This window comes from Salvelinus namaycush, chromosome 15 (assembly GCF_016432855.1).
Source record: "Salvelinus namaycush isolate Seneca chromosome 15, SaNama_1.0, whole genome shotgun sequence".
Lineage (NCBI taxonomy): Eukaryota > Metazoa > Chordata > Actinopteri > Salmoniformes > Salmonidae > Salvelinus > Salvelinus namaycush.
The window spans coordinates 36,668,867-36,696,600 of NC_052321.1; the positions used below are offsets into that span (position 1 = coordinate 36,668,867).

Consider the following 27,734-nt stretch of genomic DNA (forward strand, 5'->3'; position numbering starts at 1 on the left):
GTGAAGCTGCATTGTGAACCATTTCAGATTCATATTTAAATGCGGTATTTGACACTTTTTCAATCTTCCAAGTGCATGCGACGTTCCGAGATACATGAACACTCGCTGCACCGACGAGAAAGAAGAGTGTTTATTTCCATATTGTAATGTGTTTGAAGTTCGCGTCTCGGGGCGCTCTATGACTTCTTGTCCGCCATGTCTGTGCGTAATGGGAGCGCACACGGGTGAGCGGCTGCACAATACGTTTTGCCGCCTGTTGGCCTGCAGAACTGTTGCTATGAAATGCATCTATATTCATTCAATTGAATGTATTCCTGCTTTGAGGATAAGCCAGGAATGGTTAAGAGCCTAAATATGTTAATGTGGGTATAATGAAGATGCTGTTACATTATGTAATTCCATATTTATGTAAAGAGCTCCATGATTAACGGTACGGACCAGCTTCAGTTAAGCTCTAGCTCTGGTATGTCGTCTGTGTGGGGAGACTCTCCACAGCTTGGTATACCCCAACCTGCTATAGTTGGTTTGGGGGAGTAGGCCTGATTGAGGCTTAGGTTTCCCATTTATATTTAAAACTGTATATTCAAAGTCTGTTCATTTTGTAAATACCTTTGTAGATAATGTAAGTATTCATTGGATTTCGTCATTCACCTGGAACAACCTTTCACTGTTAATAAACCGGACACTATTTTGCTGCCTCGTTCTGCTATTTACTGCCCTTAAGGCTGCTCTAACTTCTGGTCTCTACAACAGTGATGAGAACTTTTCTTCAGCATCCTGTGTGTGGAACAAGTAGGCTGCTCTAACTTCTGGTCTCTACAACAGTGATGAGAACTTTTCTTCAGCATCCTGTGTGTGGAACAAGTAGGCTGCTCCAGCATTATGCAACAAGGGTGCGGAGCATTCTTTGGTCACAGGACATGACATCAGTGTCAGTGTCTCCCCAGCACAGGAGCAATCCCAAGATGCAATGGGACAGGGGTGGGAAACGTCAAGTACAGCACAGGGACAGACACCGTTACATCACAGTGAAATCAAGACCGTGACATCTGACACAATGTTGTTGACACTTTGTTTGAGTCAGTGGCCTTAGCTCAGCAGCAGCGCTCTCTCTGCTCACTCTCGCTGTCTCTCTTTCTCTCTCCGCCTCTCTCTCTCCCCCCCACTCTCCCTCTCTCTCTTCCTCCCACTCTCTCCCTCCATCTCCTCTCCTTCAGACTGCAGAGGACAGCAGTCATGAAGTCAAAGCACCACTCCATGGATGTCAGGAGCTTTTTTTTAAGGACACAGATAGTTCACGTTCCAGATAAGACCAGCAGAGTAGCATGCATTTAGTGTGGTGTAGTAACAGGAGAGAAAAGATAAGTGTGTCGGGGAAAAGAGTGATGTTAAGAGATTGGCTGGATTCCTGTCTGAATATAGGCCTAATCAGTGCAGCAGCAGCCCAAAATGAAATCACACAGAGGGCCTAAAATGAATTCTGTCTGAAGGTCAAAATGAGAAACATCCATCTTCCGCTGAAACCCTGAGGCAGGAAAGTTACACACAGTCAGGGAAGCCCAACCTCCTTGTCTCTGTGTGAGAAGCCACCAATATAACGCACTCTGCAGTAGCCTACATTTCAAGCACACAGAGGGTTTTTCCCCCCAATCTCCCTCCATGGAGTTCGATACATTTCTGTTCGAAAAACAGCACTAGTTTGTACAGTGGAAGTAGTGGAAGTATCCTCTCTTCAATCTCTCCATCTGGGCCAATAATAATTTATTACATTTGTAAAGCGCTTTTCATTTTACAGAATCACCTCAAAGTGTTCATAAAGCACTAAACAAAATAAGATCTGTATTTATAAAGCATCTCAGAGTGCTGATCTAGGATCAGTCTTGACTTTCAGATCATAGTGAATAAGATTACAGTATCTGGATAGGGAAAACCTGATCCTAGATCAGCACTCCTTCTTTGAGATGGTTTACGAATACAGGGCCAGAAAGCAACCTGCTGCCTCAGAGCCAGTCCAGAACCATTTCACTCAGCCAGCAGGTGGCTGGTCCACATGGTTGTGGAATGAATCCAAAACGGCACCCTGCTCCCTTTTAAGTGCACCACTTTTGTAAAAGTAGTGCACCATAGACTATAGGGTATAGGCTGCCATTTGGGACATATTTGTGTGACTCACTGGTCAACACAACACTGCTGTTCTGACACCTCTCAATGCAAATCATGAATCAGAATAACACATTGGTTGCAGAGATTTGGTCTCAGACCAGTCATGATAAATCTTTGACACTCACCTCAGTCTGGCCGTGAATCATGCTGCCTGACTCCGTGGCAATTGAACTATTTAAATGTGCTGCCTGCTGCCCTGCCTGCTGCCCTGCTCTCCGGAGAACTGGAAGACTGCGTGCCACAGTAATAGAGCAGGGATGATGAAATGACAGATGGATATCTGTTGGATAGGCCTACTTCCATTCCTATGAGTCTGAGCAGTCACACACCCACACAGACCCCCCCCCCACACACACACACACACATACATTCTCCGCCCCAAACACACACGTCAAGTCAACACGATAACTAGGGCTCATTAAACTAGGGGAAACATCTCCCATGTTTGCTTTAATCGAATTAATTAGTGGGTGTTACAGCAGCCTCAGCCTGGCCCAGTGGACCAGAGACACCTTCCAACCTATTCCTTATACAGAGCCCGAGTTTTGGTCAAAAGCAGTGGACTACGTAGTGGAATAGGGTGCCATTTGCGACGCCCTCCTCTGGAGATGAAAGGAGTGAGTGTCTGATTCCCGAGCTGCTGCCGCTGCCATGGGCCTGGCTGTTCAGTCATCTCTCTGTTTAAAGCCCTGGAGCTTTGCCAGCATGGGGATGGGATGGGTAGGCCCTGCTCCATCCCCGGCCAGGCCCGTTCCATCTCCACCCAAAGAATGATGCTACAGTACAGAGTGAGTGGGCATGATAGTAGTGAATGATGTTGGGGTTGTCTCTCTCAATATCAGAACCTTACTACAGTGCATGTAGTCTACTGTATTGATCAATGACTGAATAAAGTAGGAATTGATTGTTCGTAAGCCTCTGTATTGTAATGTTTGCCTTGTACTGTTGATAAGATATTCTTCTCAACTAACTTGTTCTGGATCTTGAATCAGGTGGCATAATAATCATGTAATGGCTAACGTCTTTCCACACCATGTCAAGCGATGAATTCAGTACTGTACTACTTGAGTGACAAAGCTGATATGAAAAATGTATTTGCATGTGGATTGTAACTTGCTGTGCATCTCCTCTCCCCCTCCCCTCTCTCTCTCGCTCTCTCATACACAAACACACACACACACACACACGTCAGCTTAACATAACCATGGCATGAATGGCATGTGGTCAATAGACAATAGAAATGCGCATGACTTACAGGCAGCTGTTACAATGCAATAACTATGTAACTGGCTAATTGGTGGTTGCAATGTGCCACCTCCGCGCCTGTTGTTGCATAGCGAAGCGGCGTAATTAGCAAGCCTAGTGGATTTACGATTGCGCGTACACGCACAGCGTACACACGGGCTATGCTAGAGTGCCTCTTTGCATTGATTTAGCTATGGGGAAAGCGTTGCGTTCTAGAATAGAATCGTACTGCATCTAGCTATGGAACGACCTTGGCAGCGATGCTATATTGCATCAGTCCTTTTAAAATGTAGCTAATGTGGCCTACTCTATCCCTGTATGTTGACATCAGCTAATGTTAGCTAGCTGTCAGTGTCATCCGATTGCATAGCAGCGGTGTCCATACCTTAGCTACTCCAATCCTTGATCCGAAAGAAGCCGGGTGTGGTTACAAAAAATCCTTTATGTTTGTCTTGATGGAATGTTGAGACATCGAGTGGAATTCCATGGTGGGTGCGTTATCCATGTGGTGTTGATTCTGCAGCTGATGTTCACACGCACACATGTGAATTTAGCAGCAGGGATAATGAGTTTTATCTAATCGTCCCTTTTCTCCTTCTCTCTCGCTGTCAACTCAGCATCTCTCTCTCCGTCGCTACAGATCCGTGACGTGTTCGCTGCTCTTCTCTGATGATCTGCCTGCCTGCCCGCGCGTTCACGATCTTATCCCCCTCGCAACAGCTCGCTATGTGAACGAGCGTGGGCTTTAAAGCGCTAGTGCACGTGTATTATGAATCATGAGCGTGGCCGCGCCCAATATTCCCTAATAATACATTTGTACATTGCGTATTTATTTGCCCGATAGGAGGTGCCCAGCCTTTAGTTACACGCTCTTGCAAGTGTAGCCTCGTATTAGAATTTCACCCCCTCTATTATATTATATTATATTCAATTGTATTATATTCTATTTTCTTTCATTTTAATCAAGCTTTTTTTGCATCAATGAAGATCCAGATATGACAGCATTGTAGAAGATGTTGCATAAGCATACTGTTGTGTGATAACAGCATGCTTCCACACAATATCATGTGCTTTCATATAGTCTCTCTACCACACATATGTCAGAGTCAAGGCCCGCGGGCCACATCCGGCCCGCGAGAAGGTTTTTTACGGCCCCTGGGATGATCTTGATTTATTATTAGAACCGGCCCGCAGACCGCAGCAAGCCGGCAGCCCGCAGATCTTTTACACGCACCAATACTACATTTCCCACAATGCAACGGTGACGCACCGAGCAGTAGGCTGCTTCACACAGAAAATTTGAGCCACTTTCCCAGCTGCCAGACCATGAAAGAGAAGCTCTCTACCAGTGCGTTCCCGAGCGCACAGTTGGCTGATAAAATAGGTATGCTTGCCGCTGACTTTCGACGCCGATTTGCTGACTTTGAAGCACAAAAAAGCAGGTTGGAACTGCTCGGTAACCCATTTGCTGTTGACGTGGAAAGCTCACCACCAAACCTCCAAATGGAGTTGATTGACCTCCAATGCAATGATGCACTGAGGGCAAAATATGCGGCAGTGGGTGCTGCGGAGTTCGCCCGTTTCCTCCCCGACACAATGCCCCAGCTGCGCATCCAGGCTGCTCAAACGTTGTCTATGTTTGGCAGCACATACCTGTGTGAACAACTGTTTTCTTTGATGAACCTGAACAAAACATCACACAGAAGTCGACTTACTGCTGAACACCTCCACTCAATTCTGAGGATTTCCTCAGCTCAGAGCCTTACCCCGAACATTGATGAACTTGTGGAAAAGATGGGACACCACCAAGTATCACCCTCAACCTCAAACAAGTGAACATTACTGTGCAATCACATATTTAGAGTTTTTACTCAGTTCAAGTTTAAAAGTTAAAGTTTAATATTTGTTTTCACTGCATGTTACTTCTCCTTAAACAAAGTGTTGTTTTTGATTAATAGATTTTTGCACTTTATTTTATTGTATTTCAATCCAATTATATTTTAAAAATATTTCAGTTGAGTGGATGATAGAAAATTGCTATTATTGTTTTTTTCTTTGAAGTAAATTTAGCCCACTTTTGCTAAAATAGAAAATATAGGCTACTGATGGTGCCTTGAATACCGGTTTCTTTCATTTAATGTTCATGTTATGGGGATTTTTATATAAAGGAAATTTGTCTTTTGTGTCTGTTGAAAATTAAAGATTACTGACAGAGCCATAAGAAAATATTGCTTTATTTATCTGATCATATTGGAATATATTTGTTAGGTTTTCAGTAGGTTCAATTAGGTTCACTAGACTATATGCGTCATTTAAAAAATTTTCAATGAACATTCGAACAGTCCGGCCCTCGGCTTGTAGCTAAATTTTTTATTTGGCCCTCCGTCCATTTGACTTTGACACCCCTGCTCTACCACATTTTATGAGTCCTTGCATGAATAACCATAATTCACTGAGCATTTGCTAAAAGCTAAGCATTAGATTTGTAAGAATAACATACTTCAAAAGAGCATGAAGAGGATGTTAAAAACGGCTCATTTAGATTTGGAGCCAATCCCAAACAATTACATCTCAACCTCTAATTCTTGCCACTTGAACATTGCTTATCTATAAATAAGTATTAGGAACGGGCATGTGCTAGGTTTTCTCACATGTTGCGTACACCTATCTGGTTGTGAATGTATTTTCAGAAGTGCAACGAGCAAATCAACAAGAAACTAGGAACAGAGTCAAGAGATTTGGTTTGGAACTGGACCCTAAATTACATCCGCGCAGGGATTTGTGGGAGTGTGTCATATAGCGATGACGTAGCCATGCGCAACCGGTCAGTATGGTATTTCCTTTTAGCTAGCTTTTTCAAAACAATCTGAGAGGACAATGTTCCGTGTGTAGCTCGATCTGGCTAGGATCGCAAATGGAAATCGAACGGTCAAAATGGCCAGCGGCTCAATGTAGTTAGTAGCTGATATAGCTAGCATAGTCTAGTGTGTGTTGATGTTGCTCTCGCCAGTATTCTGCCCAGTAGATTCCCACCGCTCTTTCGTCACTACAGGATGCTCAAGCTGTTCGGAGCGCTAGTTCTTGTGGGACTAGCGCTGGCGTGCTTAGCTTCCTGGGTGCTGGAGAGCTATGACACCTCTTGGCACCCCAAACGGAGTGTTCGGCAGTTCAACGCCGGGGATGGAGAGGAGGCTAGTAGGACATGTCTTCCTCCGTATCCCGGCGGCAAATTGGATAACATATTCTGGTTCGTGCAGGTGAGTGGATCCAGCTGCTAAGTCGATTTGCTAGCTAATTGCTAACTGGCTAACTTAGTGTTGTGACTGTCCGTGTCAATTGTCACTATCAATTGTCAGGGTGACAGCTGTTAGCAAGTAAGTAGCCCAATGGGTAGTAGTGGTCATGTAAAAATCTAAACTGAATGGGGTCACAGTCCAGTTTCCTTTTTGGGTGCTGTGCTGTCATCCATGGACAAAGTTGGCACCAGCCAGCCATCAGGTTTTAAACTTTGAACCCAGTTGTAACTAGCTAGGTAATAAGTAATGTATTTGTTGACTAGAGGAGGGGATGTACCAAGTGGAATATCTTGTCAAAACGAGCTAGATGATGCCCTAGTTTGTGCTTTTAACCCCAGAATTATGTCCTGTACCCGTACAGGTGTCTGACATTCATATCAGTCGATTCCATGACAAAAAACGAATTTCAGACTTTGAGAAGTTCTGCACTGATACCGTTGAAGTGATCCAACCTGCTCTCGTGCTCGCAACAGGTACGTCGGCCATTGCTTCTTGCTCATTAGTTTTGTAGGAGCCCCCAAACATTACAGCTTTCTGCACTATCACAAAAGCAGCCATGAACCTGAAGTGAGTTATTTCCCTCTAAGTCCCTGTCTGTCCACCTAACAGGAGACCTGACAGATGCGAAGACCAAGAGCAAGGTGGGCTCCCTGCAGCATGAGGTGGAGTGGCAGGCCTATCACGACATCCTGAAGAGGTCTCGGGTGCTGGAGCGCACCAAATGGATTGACATCCGCGGAAACCATGGTGACTAATAGAATATACCGCCTCTAATATTCTCTTACACCTCATGATTTCTAGAATCCCCCCCCAAAATCGTGAAGATCCTATGAACAGGGTTGATAGATTGGTATGGAATTGGGTCGTAAATGTCTAGAAATCTGCAAAGCCAGTCAGTTGAATTGGACTTGGAAGGGTTGAAAGGGTTTTTTGGCTGTCCCCATAGGAGAACCCTTTTTGGTTACAGGTAAAATCCTTTTTGGTTCCATATAGAACCCTCTGTGGAAAGGGTTTTTACATTGAACCCAAAATGATTCTACTTAAAACCAGAATTGTTCTACCTGGAACCAAAAAAGGGTTCTTCAAAGGGTTATCCTATGGTGAGAGCTGAAGAACCCTTTTAGGTTCTAGATAGCACCTTGTTTTCTAAGAGTGTAGAATATGTAAAGGATCCACACACACCTACAGATATGTGCATTCTTTGTGAATTTTACCTCAAAGCTGAGCAGCCAGTCCCTTCACTGCTTAATGGCCCTCCATTGATATTGAATTACAAATGCTATTGGAGTTGAAACAAGAAATCTCCTACAGCCCGACTGTCCACTACAACCTATTGTTAAAGACGCTTCAAATAACCTTTCTCTGGTTGACATTAGTTCAGTACAGAATAGATCGTAACAGCAGGACATCTAGGCTATGTGACTTCCTGTGGTTACTGGTAAGGATAGATGTTAATCAACAGGATGGGGGAATTAATAACAAGGCTAGATACCTTTGCCAGAAGATGGTATGTCTTCATTATGTTTTGCAAGGTCTCTCTTACTGAGCTACATTTCTGTTTTCATTATGTTTCTGACAGATGCCTTCAATATTATTTCCTTGGATAGTGTCAACAACTACTACAGGTCAGTGTTCACTCTTGCCTGCTATATCCGGAATGAGTGTTGTTTACATGTGTCAAAGACATACAGTAGAGGCCCTTCAAACTCATCTCTGGACCTCGAAGCCAGTTCCACTGCACTTTTTCATTGTTCCCCTCTACTCAGGAACTGATTTAGACCTGGGACACCAGGTGGGTGCAATTAATTATCAGGTAGAACAGAAAACCAGCAGGTTCCGGACCTCGTAGGGTAAGGGTTGAGTACCCCTGCAATATGACAAGTGTCACTGTGATTCATGTTCAGAGGATCCTACTAGTTATATGACTAGCTTTCTAGCAACCAGCTCTCTTAGCCACCAGTGTAGCTAGTGTGAGTGAGTTGCCTCTCTGCGTTTGCTTGTCTGTGTAACATGAGCACTAGACTTATTAACATTGATTCTAGCTATCTGAGCTAGATATAAAGCTATCTAAAGCCAGCTATACAATTTACAAGCTGATTCAAATGATCAAAGCTTGATGATTAGTTGATTATTGGAATCAGCTGTGTAGTACTAGGGCAAAAAACAAAACTTGCACCACTTGGGGTCCCGAGGACCAAGTTTGGGAGACCCTGCTCCACCGTATTCAGACCGTTTGTAGCTCATTCTCTTTTTGAAACACAGTCTCACAAAATATGACATCTGTCTCGTGTCTGCATGGTAATTGTTGAGGTTTGTTCCTTGTCCGTTTTAAATAAATAGGTTCTCCGCTTCTCCATCATAAAACAGGGCAGAGGTGTTGAGAGCAACATGCACACCACACTGAATGCAGTCACGAACTCAGCCACACAATAATGATGCCTGTTTTTATTCCCAGGAAGTACTCAGCCAATCAGAAAGTTGGTTCCTTCCACTATGTCCACAAGACTCCCTTCGGCAACTACTCCTTCATCTGTGCTGATGCAACCATCACCCCCGGACCCAAGCGGCCGTACAACTTCTTTGGCATTCTCAACCAGGTACAGTATGCCCCCAACCAGCTTAACACCAGCCTGGTCCCAGATCTGTTTGGCATTACAACAACCATATGAGTTGCCTATACAATACAACACAAACTGATCTGGGACCAGGCTAGCGCAACACAGCTAAATACTTTTCCACCCTACTCTATTCCTACTCTGTCATTAATTTAAACATAAGACTGAGACATTACAGTCTATTTGCGTAATAATTGTTTTATGTCCTTATGCAACACCATACATTACAGACTCAGATGGACCTGTTGGCATCCTTCAGGACTGAGAGCCACAGCAGCAACCAGACCATCTGGTTTGGCCACTACACCACTTCAACGGTCATCTCCCCCTTTCCAGGGGTGAGAGGCGTGATGAGGTAACACACGTGTGTGTGTGTGTGAGATGAGGAAACAAAATAATGTTTGTGGGTTTCTATAAGCCTGTCTTCATGTTAGTCTGCCTCTCTAATTTAAACACCCTCGAAACAGGTTTTGGATAATTAACTAGTATACTGTTTTTGTTGTTATAACAGTTCTGACATAGGTCAAGGTATAGTTATAACATAGTTAATAGCATAGTGGAAATGGTAAAATAAGGTTCCGGAAAGGCCATTCGATTATATTTATTGCCAACGCTTTTCGGAACAAGCTCCTTCAAAGCACTATTGCAACACAGTGTCAGAACGTTATACATACTCAATAGCACAGTTATTGAATCCAGTTAGTGGAGATTTTTGTACCATATACATCTGTGATGTAATTGTTACCTATGCGTGTGTGTAGCTCGGCTGTAGCGTACCTCTGTGGTCACCTACACACTCTGGGCGGCCTGATGCCTGTACTACACAGCAGACACCCCGAGGGCACCCTGGAACTGGAGCTAGCTGACTGGATGGACAATCGCAGGTAAATCTATAGATGCATCATACTTTTTACACACTCGCTCACTCACTCCGGCTCAAACAAACGCGTACACCTTTATTTGTGGTCTGTTTAAATTGTGCTACAAATAAAGTTTATACACATACACAACACTGATATTCCTTTTCTCTCTTTTTCTCGGGTCATTCTGTCCCTCTCTCTCCCTCTTTCTTCCCCGCTCTTCAGGTACAGAGTGCTGGCGTTTGACCACGACCTGCTGAGTTTCATGGACCTGAAGTTTCAGCAGTGGCCTGCAGTACTCATCACCAATCCCAAGGAGGCGCAGTACCTCCATCCTGGAGTGGAGCCACTGGGGAGAATACAGAACTCTACCCACATCAGGTGTCCCCTCTGTGTGTGTGTTCTCCTCAACCCTAAACCCCATGCCATGACCTCTAACCTACACCACCATACAGAATCACCATCACCCACTCTGCCTTTTTACACACATATACCATCTATCTCTCTATTCCATAAAACGATCACCCTTTTCACACTACTCAGCCGAACTGGTTACACATCCACCACAGTTGCTGGAACTGTGCTGGACAGGGTAATATGGAACCAGTACAGTTTGGGTCAGCACAATAGTGTGAAAAGGTTCTTTATCACCTACAGTTGAAGTCGGAAGTTTCGATACACTTAGGTTGGAGTCATTAAAACTCGTTTTTCAACCACTCCACAAATTTCTTGTTAACAAACTATGGTTTTGGCAAGTCGGTTAGGACATCTACTTTTGTGCATAACACAAGTCATTTTTCCAACAATTGTTTACAGACAGATTATTTCACTGTATCACAATTCCAGTGGGTCAGGAGTGTATATACACTAAGTTGACTGCCTTTAAATAGCTTGGAAAATTCCAGAAAATGATGTCATGGCTTTAGAAGCTTCTGATAGGCTAATTGACATAATTTGAGTCAATTGAAGGTGTACCTGTGGATGTATTTCAAGGTCTACCTTCAAACTCCGTGCCTCTTTGCTTGACATCATGGGAAAATCAAAAGAAATCAGCCAAGACCTCAGAAGAAAAATTGTAGACCTCCACAAGTCTGGTTCATCCTTGGGAGAAATTTCAAAACGCCTGAAGGTACCACGTTCATCTGTACAAACAATAGTACGCAAGTATAAACACCATGGGACCACGCAGCCGTCATACCGCTCAAGAAGGAGACGCGTTCTGTCTCCTAGAGATGAACGTACTTTGGTGTGAAAAGTGCAAATCACTCCCAGAACAACAGCAAAGGACCCTGTGAAGATGCTGGAGGAAACAGGAACAAAAGTATCTATATCCACAGTAAAATTAGTCCTATATCAACATAGCCTGAAAGGCCGCTCAGCAAGGAAGAAGCCACTGCTCCAAAACCGCCATAAAAAAAGCCAGACTATGGTTTGCAACTGCACTTGGGGACAAAGATCGTACTTTTTGGAGAAATGTCCTCTGGTCTGATGAAACAAAAATAGAACTGTTTGGCTATAATGACCATCGTTATGTTTGAAGGAAAAAGGGGGAAGCTTGCAAGCCGAAGAACACCATCTCGACCGTGAAGCACGGGGTGGCAGCACTTCACAAAATAGATGGCATCATGAGGAAGGAAAATGTGGCTATATTGAAGCAACATCTCTAGACATCAGTCAGGAAGTTAAAGCTTGGTCACAAATGGGTCTTCCAAATGGACAATGACCCCAAGCATACTTCCAAAGTTGTGGCAAAATGGCTTAAGAACAACAAAGTCAAGGTATTGGAGTTGCCATCACATAGCCCTGACCTCAATCCTATAGAAAATTTGTAAGCAGAACTGAAAAAGCGTGTGTGAGGAAGGAGGCCTACAAACCTGACTCAGTTACACCAGCTCTGTCAGGAGGAATGGGCCAAAATTCACCCAACTTACTCTGGGAAGCTTGTGGAAGGCTACCTGACACGTTAGACATAAGTTAAACAATTTAAAGGCAATGCTACCAAATACTAATTGAGTGTATGTAAACTTCTGACCCACTGGGAATGTGATGAAAGAAATAAAAGCTGAAATAAATAATTCTCTACTATTATTCTGACATTTCACATTCTTAAAATAAAGTGGTGATCCTAACTGACCTAAAACAGGACATTTTTATTAGGATTAAATGTCAGGAATTGTGAAACATTTAAAAACTCAGTTTATCAGGTGCATGTAAACTTCTGACTTCCTTTATCTCCATACCACAAAGTTTGAACAATGTTTAATTTTGTCTCACCTGTCTCTGCAGATGTGTGTGATAATCTTCCCCCATCATCCTGTATTCTAACCCTGGTCTCTCCGGTCCCCTCAGGATCCTGGCCTTCTCTGATGCCCCGGTCACAGCAGTTCACGTCAGCGTGGACGGGGTGGAGATTGGTGAAGGCCGGTCTGCTGGAGGTCCTCTGTATGTGGTGCCATGGGAACCCTCGCTCTACCTCACTGGGCTGCACACTGTCACTGTCAAAGTGAAGGTAGCACAACACCTGTTACCTCGTATCTTCTATTATATAGACGTTCTAAGAGGTTGTCAAATGTTTTAAATAGTAGTTCAAAAGTTATCCAATGTTTCCTCAGGTAGCTGCCAGATGTTTTGTTACTAGTTCAGGCGATGTGATGTGGCCTCTCTTATTCTGTGTGTGTGTGTGTGCGTGTTTGTGTTAGGACGCGGTGGGGCGGTCGACTTTCCGAGAACAGCTCTTCACCCTGGAAGAGGACCTCTCCCCCAGCTTTGGTTTCTTCCAGTCCTTCATCCTGCTCACTGACCACTACATCCTGGTAAGTAGACAAAGAAGAATAACTGGATTTTCCTGTCAGACTTGAGATTCGAATGGGCGACCTTCCAGTTGTTGACCCGCCTTTCTCACTGTACGTTACTTGCTGACCCAACCTCAATAGCAAAAAGGTCTTCCGACATTTAACCATCATGTCTTCACCAGGTGTGACTGGCTGTGCTCTGTGGGTTATAGACCTACTGTATAAACGGTCCTGTCTGTCCACAGGCCCGGGTAGCCTTTGTCGCAGGGATGCTGCTGAATATTGGAGTGCTGGTGGCGTTCAGGTTCATGCCTGTGCCCTCTGTCAGAGGTGAGATCCGCCAGACACTCCCGTCACATCAACCATGGTAGTATCAAGCTGGTTGTTACCTGTGTGAAAATTGCCATAGTTATTGTTCTCAGCCATCCTATACAGTGAATACAATTCTAGGATTTTTGCATATATCATTACACACATAACCTCATGTATTGTCTGTAACAACTCTTTTCGCCGATGTAGTTTTCAATCTTACCTGTTTTCCTGTGTCTCCCAGTGTCTTCAAGTCTGTCCTCTTGCGCCTGTCTGTCCCTGCACCTGGTCAGTAAAGCAGACACTTTCTACTACTCTCTACTGCTCTTCAACCTCTGCACTGCCATAGGTGAGTTTCCTACTGGGTCCAGAGGACAACCATCCGTTAAACTCCGTCTCTTCACCCTGTCAGCCGGTCTCAACTTGCTCCCTACCCCTTGCCTGTGTCCCCTCAATGTTTATAGAGCTGTAAGGTGTGAGCCTGTAATCCTTTTACTTTGATTATACCTATCCAGACCCTTCATATCCTCAAACATCTCAGGGTTAGGGCCAAGGGGAAATACGGCAATTAGCACTGACTGTGTGTGTCCGTCTACTCACCCTCTGTCTCTCTGCAGGTCCCTGGTTCATAGGAGAGTTGATTGATGGTCACAGTGGGGCTTGCTTTGCCTTCGGAGTGGTTATCGACGGACACTTCCTCGAGGGAAGTCTCACTTATGTTGTTGGGGTTGTGCAGGTGAGGAGGCTGGTATTTAGTCAGGATCATTATGAGATGATCGAGAGATACGGCGGTCATACATGCTCATGACAGGTCTTAGTGCATTGTAACTGCATTATAATACATCATGCCTGGTGGCTTTTAGTAAAGTTCTACCAGATGTATAAAAAAGGGGGAGACTTTAAGGCAGTGGTCCTTTTTCCCTTAAAAAGGGTTACCTGTAGTTGACAAACTCTTATCCCTGTTTCTTCCCTCCTTCATTTCCCAACAGCTGCTCTTCTTCAACATGCCTCTCACCTGTTACCTGTGCTGGAGCCTTCACCTGCGTAGTCGTGGTAACTCCTTCCGCTCACACTTCTTGCGTCCGGGCTATCGGTGGAAGACTCTGGGGGTGCATACGGCCATGTTGCTGCTGCTAGCCTGGCAGGGATACTCTTGTTACTTCCTGCTGGAGACATATGGACCTCTGGCCTTCTTCCTGTCCCCAGTCCGCACGTGGGCAGTAGGGATCGCCCTGCTATTGGTCTACCGCGCCTGGAAGGGCCCCGCCCCCTGTCTCCGTGACGACAGCAAGACAACCACTTTTTCTTGACTTTCTACTGGGGGATTCTCTTAGTTATGGCAAACTACATTGGCTCTACTTTTCTATCCCATATTTCAGACTACTCTTTTGTGCAAAGTTGTTTCTCACTTTCCCCTCGTGATCACATTTTTAAACAGTTTAAAAGTAGTTGTTTCATATGCATGTTAGTGTATTGCATGTGTAGACCACACCCCTATACACAGTCAGCGCTATGAAGGTGTTGTTACTGTGAAGTCACTAGTTTAGTGTACATATATTGTGGATAGAATTGATTGTTCAGCCAATATGACTGCTGTTCCTCAGAAAGCTGATGTAGACATTGAAGTCTCTCGCCGCTGTATTATTTGCCCACTTGAGACTTGATTTGTAGCAGTTATTCAATTCAAAGTGCTGCCTCGGCCAACTGCCACACATCACTGCCAAAGGATACATAATCAGTCCTGCTCTGGCAAGTTTTGTATTTGGTTATTGCAAACTAGCTATATATTTTACACAGGTATAGCAGACCAATCACCCACCTGAAGTAGTTTTAATTTTTATTTTGAGCTCTGAGAAATCAGCTGTTTCTCAGGAATGGGAGGCCTTGAACCAAAAACAGACTGATGACCCATTTATATATTCAATTAGCTCAGTGGTGAATCTGTCCACTTAAAGCGTGATAAATGTTAAATAATAGCAAGGGTGCAATGACCTGAGATTGTGCTGGTTTTATTTTGTATTGTGCTTATTCTCTATTGAGAAGTTGATTTGGGCAGCTTTGTTATGTATAGAACGCATATATTTTTGGGCGCTCGACTTAGACTGAAGCAGGAGCTCCACAATTTTGAGCTAATATTCTTTAAGAGGAACAGGAGCTCAAGCAGTAGAAATGTTGAGGTGCCAGTACTCTGGCAGGAGCTCACCGGAGCAAAGTCAAGCACTACTCTGGACTATCAGGGTTGGGGTCCAATTTCAACATTGAATTAAGAAAAGTTGGAATGACAAATGACTCAACTTTACTGATCGTGGTGTCCACACTAAGGGTTGAAGTGTCTCTTTACCATTATGGTCACGTCCCATTGACCTTCTTTCCCCTGGGATGGGATCTTCAGTCAAGGAGGTGTGGTTCTCCTTTTAGAATGTATCAGTTGGTATTGGTCCTATGCATCAGGGGTCATTAGAGCATCTCACAAGTTGCCTAATGCTGATTAAAAGGTTTCATGACTTGATTGTCCAGAGCTGTACTTTTTTAAATTCATGGTCAGCTTTAACACCAGAATGTGAAGGGTTGGCTGGCTCAGTTTCTCCAGCACTTCCCCCAAGCTAGGTAGGTAGCCTGGGTGCCAGTCTGTCTGATTGAGCCAACTCCTTGTCAGGCCAAACATTACAATTCCATAAGGACTTTGCATGAGAGCAGAACTAAACTGGCACCTGGGCAGAGCATAACCACTACTTTGAAATGTTTGCTGTACTGTTACTCTCAAAATAGATTGTGGCATGTGTCAAATCAGAGCCATTTTCAAATTGAAATGAAGAAAGTTCAGATTTTATTAATGGTTTATAGTGCTGTGAAAGTTGTTTAGTCAAATGGAATCAGATCTAAGACATCCTTGAAATCTTTGCAATTTGGCATGTCAATAATTAGACACAGATTGGTTAAGTATTTTACAAAAGTTACAAGTAAAGAGACATGCAGTACAGTGTAACTACAAATAATTGTATTCAGTACATCCAGTTATTGTCAGTATAGAAATCAAAGGCAGGAAGTAGTGTGTAAAAAACAACAAAAAACTTGTGATTCCAGTAGCTTCTGATGGTGCCACCAGGGATTTGAATCAATCTGATATTTTAATGACCTGTTTACCAATGTTTCCTCCTTTCATCATGGAGCAAAAGGCCACTGCAAAATAAAGTAAAGTCCAATTGTCAGGTTTGTATTAAATTGATTAAGATGGTCATTTAAGTGCAACTACACAATTACCAGCGACACTTACCTCCCATATTCTCAATGCCATTTACTACTGTCTCCAACACCTGAAGGGAGAATGGAGGGACAAATCATACAGTGCAAAAAAGATAAGGTACTCAGATATGGGCCTCTCGCGCGAGGGGGTGATCAAGCTGAGGGGGAAGGTTTTGAGTAACTACTTCTGGCAACATGGCACCACTTTGTTAACCATGTGCTCAAATCTTTTGTATTTTACCAGTCGTCTGTGCGGTTGGTCCTTGTGGGTCATAATTTGAGAGAAAAATCCACAGGAAAGTAATTTACCCAACTTTTTAAGAGCGCCTGTAGGTATATGGTTCTGTCGGCTTGAATCTCGATGCCGTCACACGTAAAGCACACTACGTAAACAATAGCTGAACGTAACCGAACATCGCTGACCGAAGCACATTTCCTGTCAATCAGCTGGAAGCGCTGGAGTCGTACTGCGCCTCACCTGAGGTGTATTCATGAATCGGATTCCGTTGCGAAACGTTTAATCTGTTGCGAAAATACAAAAACGACAGAAGAATATAAAGACAAGCGTTCTGAAAGTCGTTTTAATAACACTTACCTTTGGATAATTTGTCTCAAATTTCCACCCACCTAAGGACGAAATCAGCAGACAAAGGTAGAGCAAGTTCAAACGAAGTTTTTGCAACATTCTTATTTGTAAAAGCGCCGTTAGGATTTTTTTACCCTATATGTTAGAGGGCGGACAGAGACTTCCACACTCAGATTTGAAAGCTAGCGAGCAAGCAATGTGCATGCTTCAATCAGAAGAAGAAAAAATACTTGTCAACTATTCTGTTTACATGACTCAGTCAATCAGAAAAACCTGAAAATGTCAGATAGTGGCCACTGACTTTGGTATTCAATCAGTTTGGTGTTGAAAGCCCCAAGTAACAGCACCATGTTGGTAGAAGTTGTGTTATGTGCAGAACCTCCCTCGCGAGAGAGGTCTACTCTAAAAAGATTTGAACTTCCAAGTATACAAAACATCAAGATAGACTTTGCCTTGCCTTTATTTGCCCCTCTTTGACCCACTGACTGAGCTGGATTATGCCGGCTTCGTGTTTCTCCATGTAGTTCAGCACCATAAACCGCTCCCTGGTGGGATAGAGTACAGCTTTCTAACACAAATGCAAACTAGGCCAACTAGCAGCTCAGGCATCTCAAACATGTTAGAACTGTTTACATATTAAAATATTTTGTAATACACTTTACAAATGACTATTAAGTATACCATAACCATGTAAAAGTACTACTGCAACTCCAAATGGTCCTTCAGTTATCAGAGAGACAGACCGTTGAGTACCTGCTGATGTTTTTACTTTGCAGTGCCTCCTGAGTCTCATCACAGAGAGGTGGTGGGTAGGGCACGTCCTTGTTGTACTGGGAGATCTGTCCACAGAGGATCACATGACCATCATTGTTCATCTGGAGACGAATGAAGGGAAGAGGGGAGGGATGTGTCAGTCACTATCAGGGTGGACAGAGCAAAAATGCTGCAGCCCCCCCCCCCCCCAACCCTCTCCTCAAGCCCCCCAACTTTTCATTTGTTTTAACAGTAAACACCTGATTAAATTAGTCAAAGGCTTGATGATTAGTTGACTAATTGAGTCAGGTGTGAGGAGAGGGTTGGGAATTCAGGTGTTTAAGGTCATTCTTGCAGGAACGTGTGGTGTGAGCCGTTGTCTTTACATTGTACCACTCGGATGATGTACGTGTCCCACAGTACCTTCGGAAGTAGTGAGGGAGACATCTTAGAGATCCTTATCTATATCCGTCTCCTTACACAAGTATCTCTCCTGGACCTAGTTTGTCGGCAAAGTAGTGTAGAGAAGCCCTTAAGCCTTGCTTACATTGGCAGTTTGAAGTGACTGAAATTATTTTTTGCATATCCTACTGAAATGCATTCTTTCCTGCAGTCTGAACAGACAAATGGACACTGGATAGGATATTTCAAGCCACATTTCAAACCACTTTCATAGGTGATTTGAAGTCAGAAACAAATCAGATTCCTGGCCATGTGAATTGTCAAATCTGATTTGCCCTGTGGTTTTAAATGTTTTTTTGGCATCTTGTTGCTTGCTAGATATTCTGTTGAGATGAACATGTGGTAGCCAACTAGCATATTGTTTACAAGCAAATGAGTGAATGTCCTAGAAAGCTAGACAGTTAACATTACCTAGCTAGTTGAGTGCTGTGGCTAGCCCAAAAGGACTAGGATAATCTTATCCTTTGAGGCTTTAAAAAATAAATAAAGTGTTCTTACACTATGATTTTGAAACTGCAACGCAACTGGAAAACGTCCACGGCAGGCACTGTCGTCACAATCTTGCTACATAACGTCCGAGTGACGGGAAACAGGAGCACCAATCATCCTACACCACTGCACACAGCTGTTACTCTGACAACTAGTGTAGCCATTTCAGCAAATGACTGCTGTCTGAACACACAAATCGAGTACTATATAGTTAGAGAACATTGAACAGAAGGCTAGGTCAATAACGCAATTGCGACAAATGCAGGTAGAACCTTACAATCCCAATCTCCTGTTGGTGTAAAGATGCCTAAAGAGTGTAAGACCTGCTTACCTGTGCTATTACAGCATCGCTTATGGACCCTCCCACATTGTCAAAGTAGACATCCACTCCATTAGGACAACTCTCCTTTAGTGCTGTGGCTACGTCCCCCTGACGGTAGTTGACTGCTGCAGAGAACCCCAGATCCTCCACAAGGACTCTGCACTTCTCATCAGACCCACAGATCCCCACCACCCTGGTACAACCTTCCACACGGCCAATCTGGGGAGCAGGAGGAACACAGAGAAACCCTGGTAGTCTTAAATTCATCTCTTGCGTCCCATCTCCTCACCTCTTCCTCGTAAAACGCATTGATGGAAAATGTCAGAGGGAACTTGGAACTCTAGTGTTTGGGGCAAGTATAGAGAATGTGAGGATAGACAATTGACAACCACTGTATTCACAAAGAGACCATACTATGTTTAACTAGATCAGGTTAATGTAACATGCTTGTGGTTACCTGCCCAGCTATGGACCCACAAGCCCCTGCAGCGCCACTGACCACCATGGTCTGATTGGCTCCTTCGGTCACATGACCCTTCTCTCTAACACCCAATAGTGCGGTGAGGCCAGGCATGCCAACTGCACCCAGGAAGTAGGATATGTGTCCATCAACCAGCTGTGGCTCAACCTGTAGAAAACTTAGATAATTTTAGAAAAAAAAAAAAAAAGTCCAAGAACATAGCTATACTGTACAGGCTCATTCCTAAATTTTATATAGACACGATTTCAGCAACTACGGTGGATCTGCTCATTTCAAGAGTTTGAAAAGGGCACTAGACCGATATACTTCAGCAATAAGTTTCACAATTCCTGACATTTAATCAGAAAAAAAAGTCATAGGTCAGTTAGGAGCATCACTATTTTAATGTAAAATGTCAGAATAATAGTAGAGAGAATGAATTCCACTTAATTATTTCATCACATTCCCAGTGGGTCAGAAGTTTACATACTAAATGAGTGTACTTGGTAGCATTGCCATTAAATTGTTTAACTTGGGTCAAACGTGTCGGGTAGCCTTACACGAGTTTAACACAATAAGATGGGTGAATTTTGGCCCATTCCTCCTGACAGAGCTGGTGTAACTGAGTCAGGTTTGTAGGCCTCCTTGCTCGCACAAGCTTTAACAGTTCTGCCCACAAATTCTCAATGGGATTGAGGTCAGGGCTTTGTGATGGTCACTCCAATACCTTGACTTTGTTGCCTTTAAGCCATTTTGCCACAACTTTGGAAGTATGCTTGGTGTCATTGTCCATTTGCGACCAAGCTTTAACTTCCTGACTGACGTCTTGAGACGTCGCTCCAATATATCCACATGCCATGTAATTTGTGAAGTCCCTCCTGCAGCAAAGCACCCCCACAACATGATGCTGCCACCCCTGTGCTTCACGGTCGAGATGGTGTTCTTTGGCTTGCAAGCCTCCCCTTTTACCTCGAAACATAACAATTGTCATTATGGCCAAACAGTTCTATTTTTGTTTCATCAGACCAGAGGACATTTCTCCAAAAAGTACGATCTTAGTCCCCATGTGGGTTCTTCCTTGCTGAGCGGCCTTTCAGGTTATGTTGATATAGGACTTGTTTTACTGTGGATATAGATATTTGTACCCGTTTCCTCCAGCATCTTCACAAGGTCCTTTGCTGCTGTTCTGGGATTGATTTGCACTTTTCGCACCAAAGTACGTTCATCTCTAGGAGACAGAAAGCATCTCCTTCCTGAGCTGTATGACGGCTGTGTGGTCCCATGGTGTTTACTTGCGTACCATTGTTTGTACAGATGAACGTGGTACCTTCAGGCATTTGGAAATTGCTCCCAAGGATGAACCAGACTTGGAGGTCTACAATTATTTTTCTGAGGTCTTGACTGATTTCTTTTGACTTTCCCATTATGTCAAGCAAAGAGACACCGAGTTTGAATGAGGCCTTGAAATATAGCCACACCTCCAATTGACTCAAATGTCAATTAGCCTATCAGAAGCTTCTAAAGTCATGACATTTTCTGGAATTTTCCACGCGATTTAAAGGCAGTCAACTTAGTGTATATAAACTTGACCCACTGGAATTGTGATAGTGAAATAATCTGTCTAAACAATTGTTGGAAAAATTACGTGTCATGCACAAAGTAGATGTCCTAACCGACTTGACAAAACTATAGTTTGTTAACAAGAAATTTGTGGAGGGGTTGTAAAACAAGTTAATGACTCCAACCTAAGTGTATGTAAACTTCCGACTTCAACTGTATATGGCCAATATACCACAGCTAAGGGTTATTCTTAAGACAACACGGAGTGCCTAGATACAGCCCTTAGCTGTGGTATATTGGCCATATACACAAAAAGCTCCCGAGGTGCCTTATCGTCAGTGCGTCACAAGCTTACAGTAAAAAAAAAAAAGTAATCATACCTGTGGTATACGGTCTGATATACCACAGCTGTCATCAAATCAGCATTCAGGGCTCGAACCACCCAGTTTCTAATGTAGGATAGATAAACTGGTGGATATGATAAACTAAGCCTACCTTCTGTAAGAGCTTTTCATCCATCAAACATTGTGTCTGCCAGTGCCAGTTGAACGAGGTGACCACGTCATCCACAGAGAGGCTATCGCAGCGGCTTAACTCAACCACCCCGACGCCGCCACCGTCCACGCACGCCGACAGCCCCCATGGAGCCAGGTACTCAGCACCGGTGTCTTCGTTCATGCGACATCGCTACAAGAGACGAATATGGAATGTCATTATGAACAGTGTATTTGTTTAGGGTACCTTACCTATAACTTACTGGGCACTTGTGAAAGTTAAATGTATGTTCGTATGCCTATAATTGCATTTCATACAGGTGTTAACCATGCCCACATCTTTACATAGCCTATATAATATAGGAAACTTATCATAGGTCACTAATGGTCCCATTTTGTTTATTTCATGCACATTTGATATAGTCAGCAAAGTGCAGACAAATGTCAGCTTTTCTTTCCAGCCATGCATCACCATGTAAGGGTCAACAGACAGGAAGAGAGTCCGGACAAGGACTTGTCCTTCTTTCAGAAAAGGTCCTACAATCGCCTCTTCCACGCAGAAATGACCAGGGACTGGCTCTCCATCAGTCCCTGTAAAACACAAACATAGAAGAGCCATTTGGCCTACTTATGTGGTTGTTGTGTAGTCTAGTTTGTCTCTGTACATTAAACTTAATTAGTGCACTATATTGGGTTATGGTCACATGGATGGAGCATAGGCACGCCAGAAATATTTAAAGAAATGAGATCGGCTAATGACTGGAGAAATGTATAACAACCCTCCCAGCATACTGTCGACCAATTGCGTTCACGTCGGTGCGTCACAAGCTAATCGTCACGAATCCCTTATTAGAAAGTCAGAGTATGGTGGTGCTTTTAAGACAACTCGGAAATTCAGAGTTAAAATGTGCGTTTTGTTGCGTAGAGCTGCCCATTGGTTGATTCCGATATTTTCCAAGCGGAACACTCGGAGCTCATCTTGCTACTTCATGCCTAATGTTGGGTTTGAGCTAGTGCCTAATTTACGCCTTGAAGGAGTACACTTGGATTTGAATCGAGAACGAAAATGATCTCTAGTGTCCCAGAACAGAAACGTTCTTTTAATATTGAGAACCAGTTAACAATGTTTCAGTAACAAAAATATCCCTAATCTCTAGTAGGATATATATAAATAATTCGGTGAAGTTATAATTGCTAGTAATAGTTTAAATACATTCCAATTCACGTCATGATGTTCAGCGTTTACAGTCAATCCCCCATATCTAACGCTCTCTCGCTCTGCCCACCCGTGAAATTTCAGTGGCATTTTGCGCCTTCACTTAGTTGACCAATCAACTCTTACCAGTTCAACAGCAAGCGGCTCTAATTGGGGGGAGCTAATAAATTAACTGAATGTAATAATGATGTTGAGGTAACAGGTTAAATTTATGAAAATGAGCCGTTACTTTTTTTGTTACGAACTGGTTCACAACTTCATTTTCTGGTCGGAACACCGGAACAAAACAAAAAACCCAGTGGGTTCTGCTCGGGACGGAGCAATTGGAAAATAATTTAGGTTCCAACCCCTGGTCATAACTGACTTTTTGGAGGTTAGGATCATTTATGCAGCAGGTTATGATAAATTAGGTTAAGGTTAGGAGAAGGGTTAAGGTTCGCTAAAGTGCTAAACTTCTAGACGAGACTCGATTATACAAATGTTGACGTCACTGACATTACCGGCATCCCTTCTAGACATGACCTGCGCACTTTGTCCCAGAATACATTGTGTGGTCCATTGGCAACGCACACAATTGGCGTTAATACGAATCCAAGTTTCCAATCTCCTCATTTTCAAAAAAATATTTCTGGGCACACAGGTGACCCCGGAAGTGAGGATGCACAGGTAATGGAGTTTTTAAACCCTTTATTCCTTAAGAGTCCATTGACACACCAGTACATCAATCTAAGTAACAAAAAAATCCACATCAAAATATGGCAGCATGGGCTGCATCTCAATCCACATCCGCCTATATCAACCTTCAGCATCTGCGGTGGAAGGTGGCCGAGCTACAGTGGTGTTTGTCAGACCAGGACATCCCGAAAACGTCTGTAGCATCCGAGCGGTTTGGCCTACAAACTGTTATGACCATTCTGGAAAGTGTCACGAACGCAATGGTGCTCTCAGTTTCGCTCTACGACCCCCACAAGTGTCACAGGACTCATCTGAAGGTAACCATACAAAACAAAAGGAAGTATGGAGTAAGTTATGCAAAAAAAAAAGGGGGTTAAATGTACAAAAAACTAATTTCCTGAGTTCTCTTATTGGGGTGGCAGGTAGCCTAGTGGTTAGAGCGTTGGGCCAGCAACCAAAAGATTGTCAACTAAGGGATTTGATCCAGCAAAGTAAAAATCTTTCCTTCTGCCCCTGAACAAAGCAGTTAGGACCCCTTTTTTTAGGACCCCTTTAGGTATAAATTAATCTTTAACTAGGCAAGTCAGTTAAGAACATCCTTATTTACAATGTCGGCCTACTGGGGAACAATGTCGGCCTACTGGGGAACAATGTCGGCCTACTGGGGAACAATGTCGGCCTACTGGGGAACAATGTCGGCCTACTGGGGAACAATGTCGGCCTACTGGGGAACAATGTCGGCCTACTGGGGAACAATGTCGGCCTACTGGGGAACAATGTCGGCCTACTGGGGAACAATGTCGGCCTACTGGGGAACAATGTCGGCCTACTGGGGAACAATGTCGGCCTACTGGGGAACAATGTCGGTCTACTGGGGAACAATGTCGGTCTACTGGGGAACAATGTCGGGAACAGTGGGTTCCCCAGTAGGCCGACATTGTAAAGAAGAATGTTCTTAACTGACTTGCCTAGTTAAAGATTAATTTGTACATAAAGGAGTCCTAAAATCCTAAAGCAAATAGCTAATTCATCCATGGTAAGATCTTAAAACAATTCCATATACTAGTTTAGTCCCCCCCACTTTTTCCTTAACATCTATTTTTTGGCTGTCTTTTTACCTTCTATGGGCTATAGTAGTAAAGCCCCTACACCCTTAAACTGAGGTTATTTGTCACTTGCGCTGAAAACAAGTGTAGATTAACATGAAATGCTTTAAACATAAAATATCCCAACAATACAGTTAAAATATATATATAAATTAACTAGGCAAGTCAGTTTAAGAACAAATTCTAAATTACAACTGATTTGTTCAGGGGCAGAACGACAGAGTTTTACCATGTCAGCTCCGGGATTCGATCCAGCAATCTTTCGGTTACTGGCCCAACGCTCTAATCACTAGGCTAGAGCACAATTGGTCAGGAGGCCTGTGAAACCGCAGCCATTCCCTCTAACGCCATTAAATAATATTTGATAGTGCTTACCGTGCTCACCTCGCATTGGAATTTCGCGCTTACGTAGCCAAAAGGCAGGCAGATGACTATACAGTGATCCCTCGCCACTTCGCGGTTCACTTATCGCGGATTCGCTATTTCGCGGATTTTCATAATGCATTTTTTTTTTTTTTTTGGTGCATTGTGCTCTGCATTCTGATTCGCTAAAAACTCACTCCCGCTTCTTGTATCAAAACATGCTACGAATTGTGCTATCATTTTGTCGTCTCGTGCAGTTATGTGTACGTACATAAAACAGCTTGGCAAATTTACATTAATGATTGATGATTGATGGAGACGCACAGCCGCTGACCGATGCAGAGCTGGCAGAAATGACAAAGCCACAAAGCGACGATGAAAGAGAAGAGGGAGAAGAGGACACGAGAGATGAGGAGGAAGGACTAACGCTTGGTCGCTTAGCAACCATGGTGCGAATGGCCACTGAACTTAAGCGAGTAGCTGAGGAATGGGACCCTTTGATGAGCCGTTCATTACAGTTCTCCAACGTAATCGATGGTGGCATGTCGGTGTACAAGGATCTTTTTGCAAAGAAGAAAAAAGAGCGACAACAGCTGCCTATCACTATGTTCTTCTCCCGAACAAACACACCTGCACCGCGGGCTTCAGAAGAAGAGAACACTGCAGAGCGCAGTCAGGATGCAGCGGCCCAGTCTGAAGAGCAGTGAAACGGCCTACACGTGAGTCACTATATTTGTATACATGTAATAGTTGCTAATTGTAAAAAAAAAAAAAGTTTTCTATTTCGCGGATTTCACTTATCGCGGGTCATTTTCGGAACGTAACCCCCGCGATAAACGAGGGATTACTGTAATGACATTGTTCTGTCTGAAACCGCAATGAGCAAGAACAATTAGCAAGATATTTGACCGGATGTATAAATGTCAGTTCAAGTGGTGATGAGGAACCCAAGTGGCCGACAGTAGGAGAAGGATTTTGGCCAACATTCTGCATATTCTCTCATTGATTAAACATTTGAGCTCCATATAGTTCTGTTTCCAAACTATCATTCTAAAAATTGCGTTGTAAGGGCGAATTGAGATATTGCACAGGCACTTCAGAGTAGGTGTTCCCTAACGGAAATATGCAAATAGAACGCGCCAATAGGATCTCACTACCTCGTACTTGGCTCTGCCCACCTTGCTTTTTCTGCCCACTATGATTAATTTGACGACTCAATATCGCCATCTGCTTGCGTTTGGACTAGCACCTATGCTAATTACATCTATCTGTATGTAAATATTGCAGTGTTTTTATCTTTACAGCTAATAAAATGGGCAAGGGACCCAACCAAAGATGTCCGTTTGGAAACCGGTTTGTTTTGTACGCGTTTATTTGCAAACCTACCCTTACAAGAGTTGCAGTCAGGAACTTTTGACGAAGTTATGCTGCATTCACGTGCTAGTTGGAACGAGGACAATTTCGACATACTAACTGCTTGAATGCGGCACGTGTATAACTACAACCAGATAGCAAATTGTACATTTGAGTTTAGTTCCGACTTGAGCGTGAATGCTGCATTAGTCGTAACGCCATTAATGCGATGCTAATCATTGACCAGTCGCTTCAAAAAGTTAACTATCGCCATTCATACACTTGCTAGGGTACAATGACCGCTATATGAGAATTATAAAATGTATCACATAGCGGAGAAGTCGACACATACCAGGTCGGGAGTTAAGCACCACTCTCTGCACAAGCAACATATTCTCTCGTCAAAATGGCAGAAGTAAACGTTGTTTTTAATTTAAGTCTTTCTTCTTCGATTAGGTTTAATGGCGGTTGGCATCCAATAAATGTTGCATCACCGCCACCTACTAGACTGGAGTATAACTCCCTTATACTGAGCTTAATTTTTTCCAAAAAAAATCAACAACAATTTTTTTTTTTTACTAAAAATACCCTACCATCTAATAATACACTCACACAAAAACAAAAAAAATGATCATACTCCACTATACCTCTCTGCAGCTGCCACCACAACCACTATTTTCTGCGACTTACAGTACAGTTGATAACCATTACTATAAATGCCAAAAATCAAATCTTACTGAAACATATATCACTTGTTGGTGTTTCCCTCTGTACTGGTACAGATCTACTACTCACACCACTCCTCTCAGGATCCCTCACCCTTGACCCATCTTCCTTTATTTTCTTCACTGCCTCAGCATATGACAACTTCTACACTACTCTAACCCTGGAAACCTCAACCTGCCTCTCGCGCACGGGACATTTCTGATCCGAGGCCCCATGGGCACCCCATGTAATCAGCACGTACCACCACTTTCCCCAATGCTACACGTTCCTCTGTCTCATGCTTCATTTAAGTCCATTCAATTTTGTGTTTATGCTGCAAATGGCTTGGGAAGCAGACAAGAATAGCTAAGTACTTTCGGGTCACGGATTTTGGAAATCCTTCAGAATATGAGTCCCGTCCTGTATACTTTGTAAATTAGTAATTAAGATGAAAGTAATGGAAAATGTGCACAATTATCAATATATTAGCGATATATTGTTCACTAGTTATCATACAAAGAATAATTAAAAGTATTCTAGGAAATATTATGTTTTTTTGCCTAAAGATCAACAATGTTTTTTGGTGTATACCCTATAATTTATTTCACTGTACAACATTTTCTTTCTGTTGTGTTGCAATAAAAGGGGGGTCCACTCAACTCAGGAG

At 43.3% G+C, this 27,734-nt stretch overlaps 2 protein-coding genes across 3 annotated transcripts; one reads left to right on the forward strand and one right to left on the reverse strand.

The window, feature by feature from the left end:
• Positions 1-6,203: 6,203 nt before the first annotated feature.
• tmem62 (transmembrane protein 62) lies at positions 6,204-16,489 on the forward strand. The gene is made up of 14 exons (XM_039009839.1): positions 6,204-6,665; positions 7,066-7,177; positions 7,314-7,451; positions 8,284-8,329; positions 9,160-9,301; positions 9,550-9,674; positions 10,081-10,203; positions 10,405-10,560; positions 12,529-12,688; positions 12,879-12,992; positions 13,217-13,301; positions 13,525-13,629; positions 13,898-14,016; positions 14,270-16,489. The coding sequence occupies exons 1-14, from the start codon at positions 6,462-6,464 to the stop codon at positions 14,588-14,590; spliced, it is 1,950 nt and encodes a 649-aa protein (XP_038865767.1). The 5' UTR covers positions 6,204-6,461; the 3' UTR covers positions 14,591-16,489.
• Positions 16,085-26,820, reverse strand: ptgr2 (prostaglandin reductase 2). 2 transcript variants are annotated; one of them, XM_039009841.1, is made up of 10 exons: positions 26,715-26,820; positions 22,122-22,240; positions 21,651-21,842; positions 19,593-19,763; positions 19,145-19,354; positions 17,863-17,984; positions 17,567-17,654; positions 17,119-17,150; positions 16,555-16,594; positions 16,085-16,460 (listed from the first exon to the last, which is right to left on the reverse strand). In XM_039009841.1, the coding sequence occupies exons 1-9, from the start codon at positions 26,752-26,754 to the stop codon at positions 16,579-16,581; spliced, it is 990 nt and encodes a 329-aa protein (XP_038865769.1). In that variant the 5' UTR covers positions 26,755-26,820; the 3' UTR covers positions 16,085-16,460; positions 16,555-16,578. The 2 variants fall into 2 exon arrangements, with proteins under 2 accessions (XP_038865769.1, XP_038865768.1); XM_039009840.1 differs by lacking the exon at positions 17,119-17,150.
• Between the last annotated feature and the right edge of the window lie 914 nt (positions 26,821-27,734).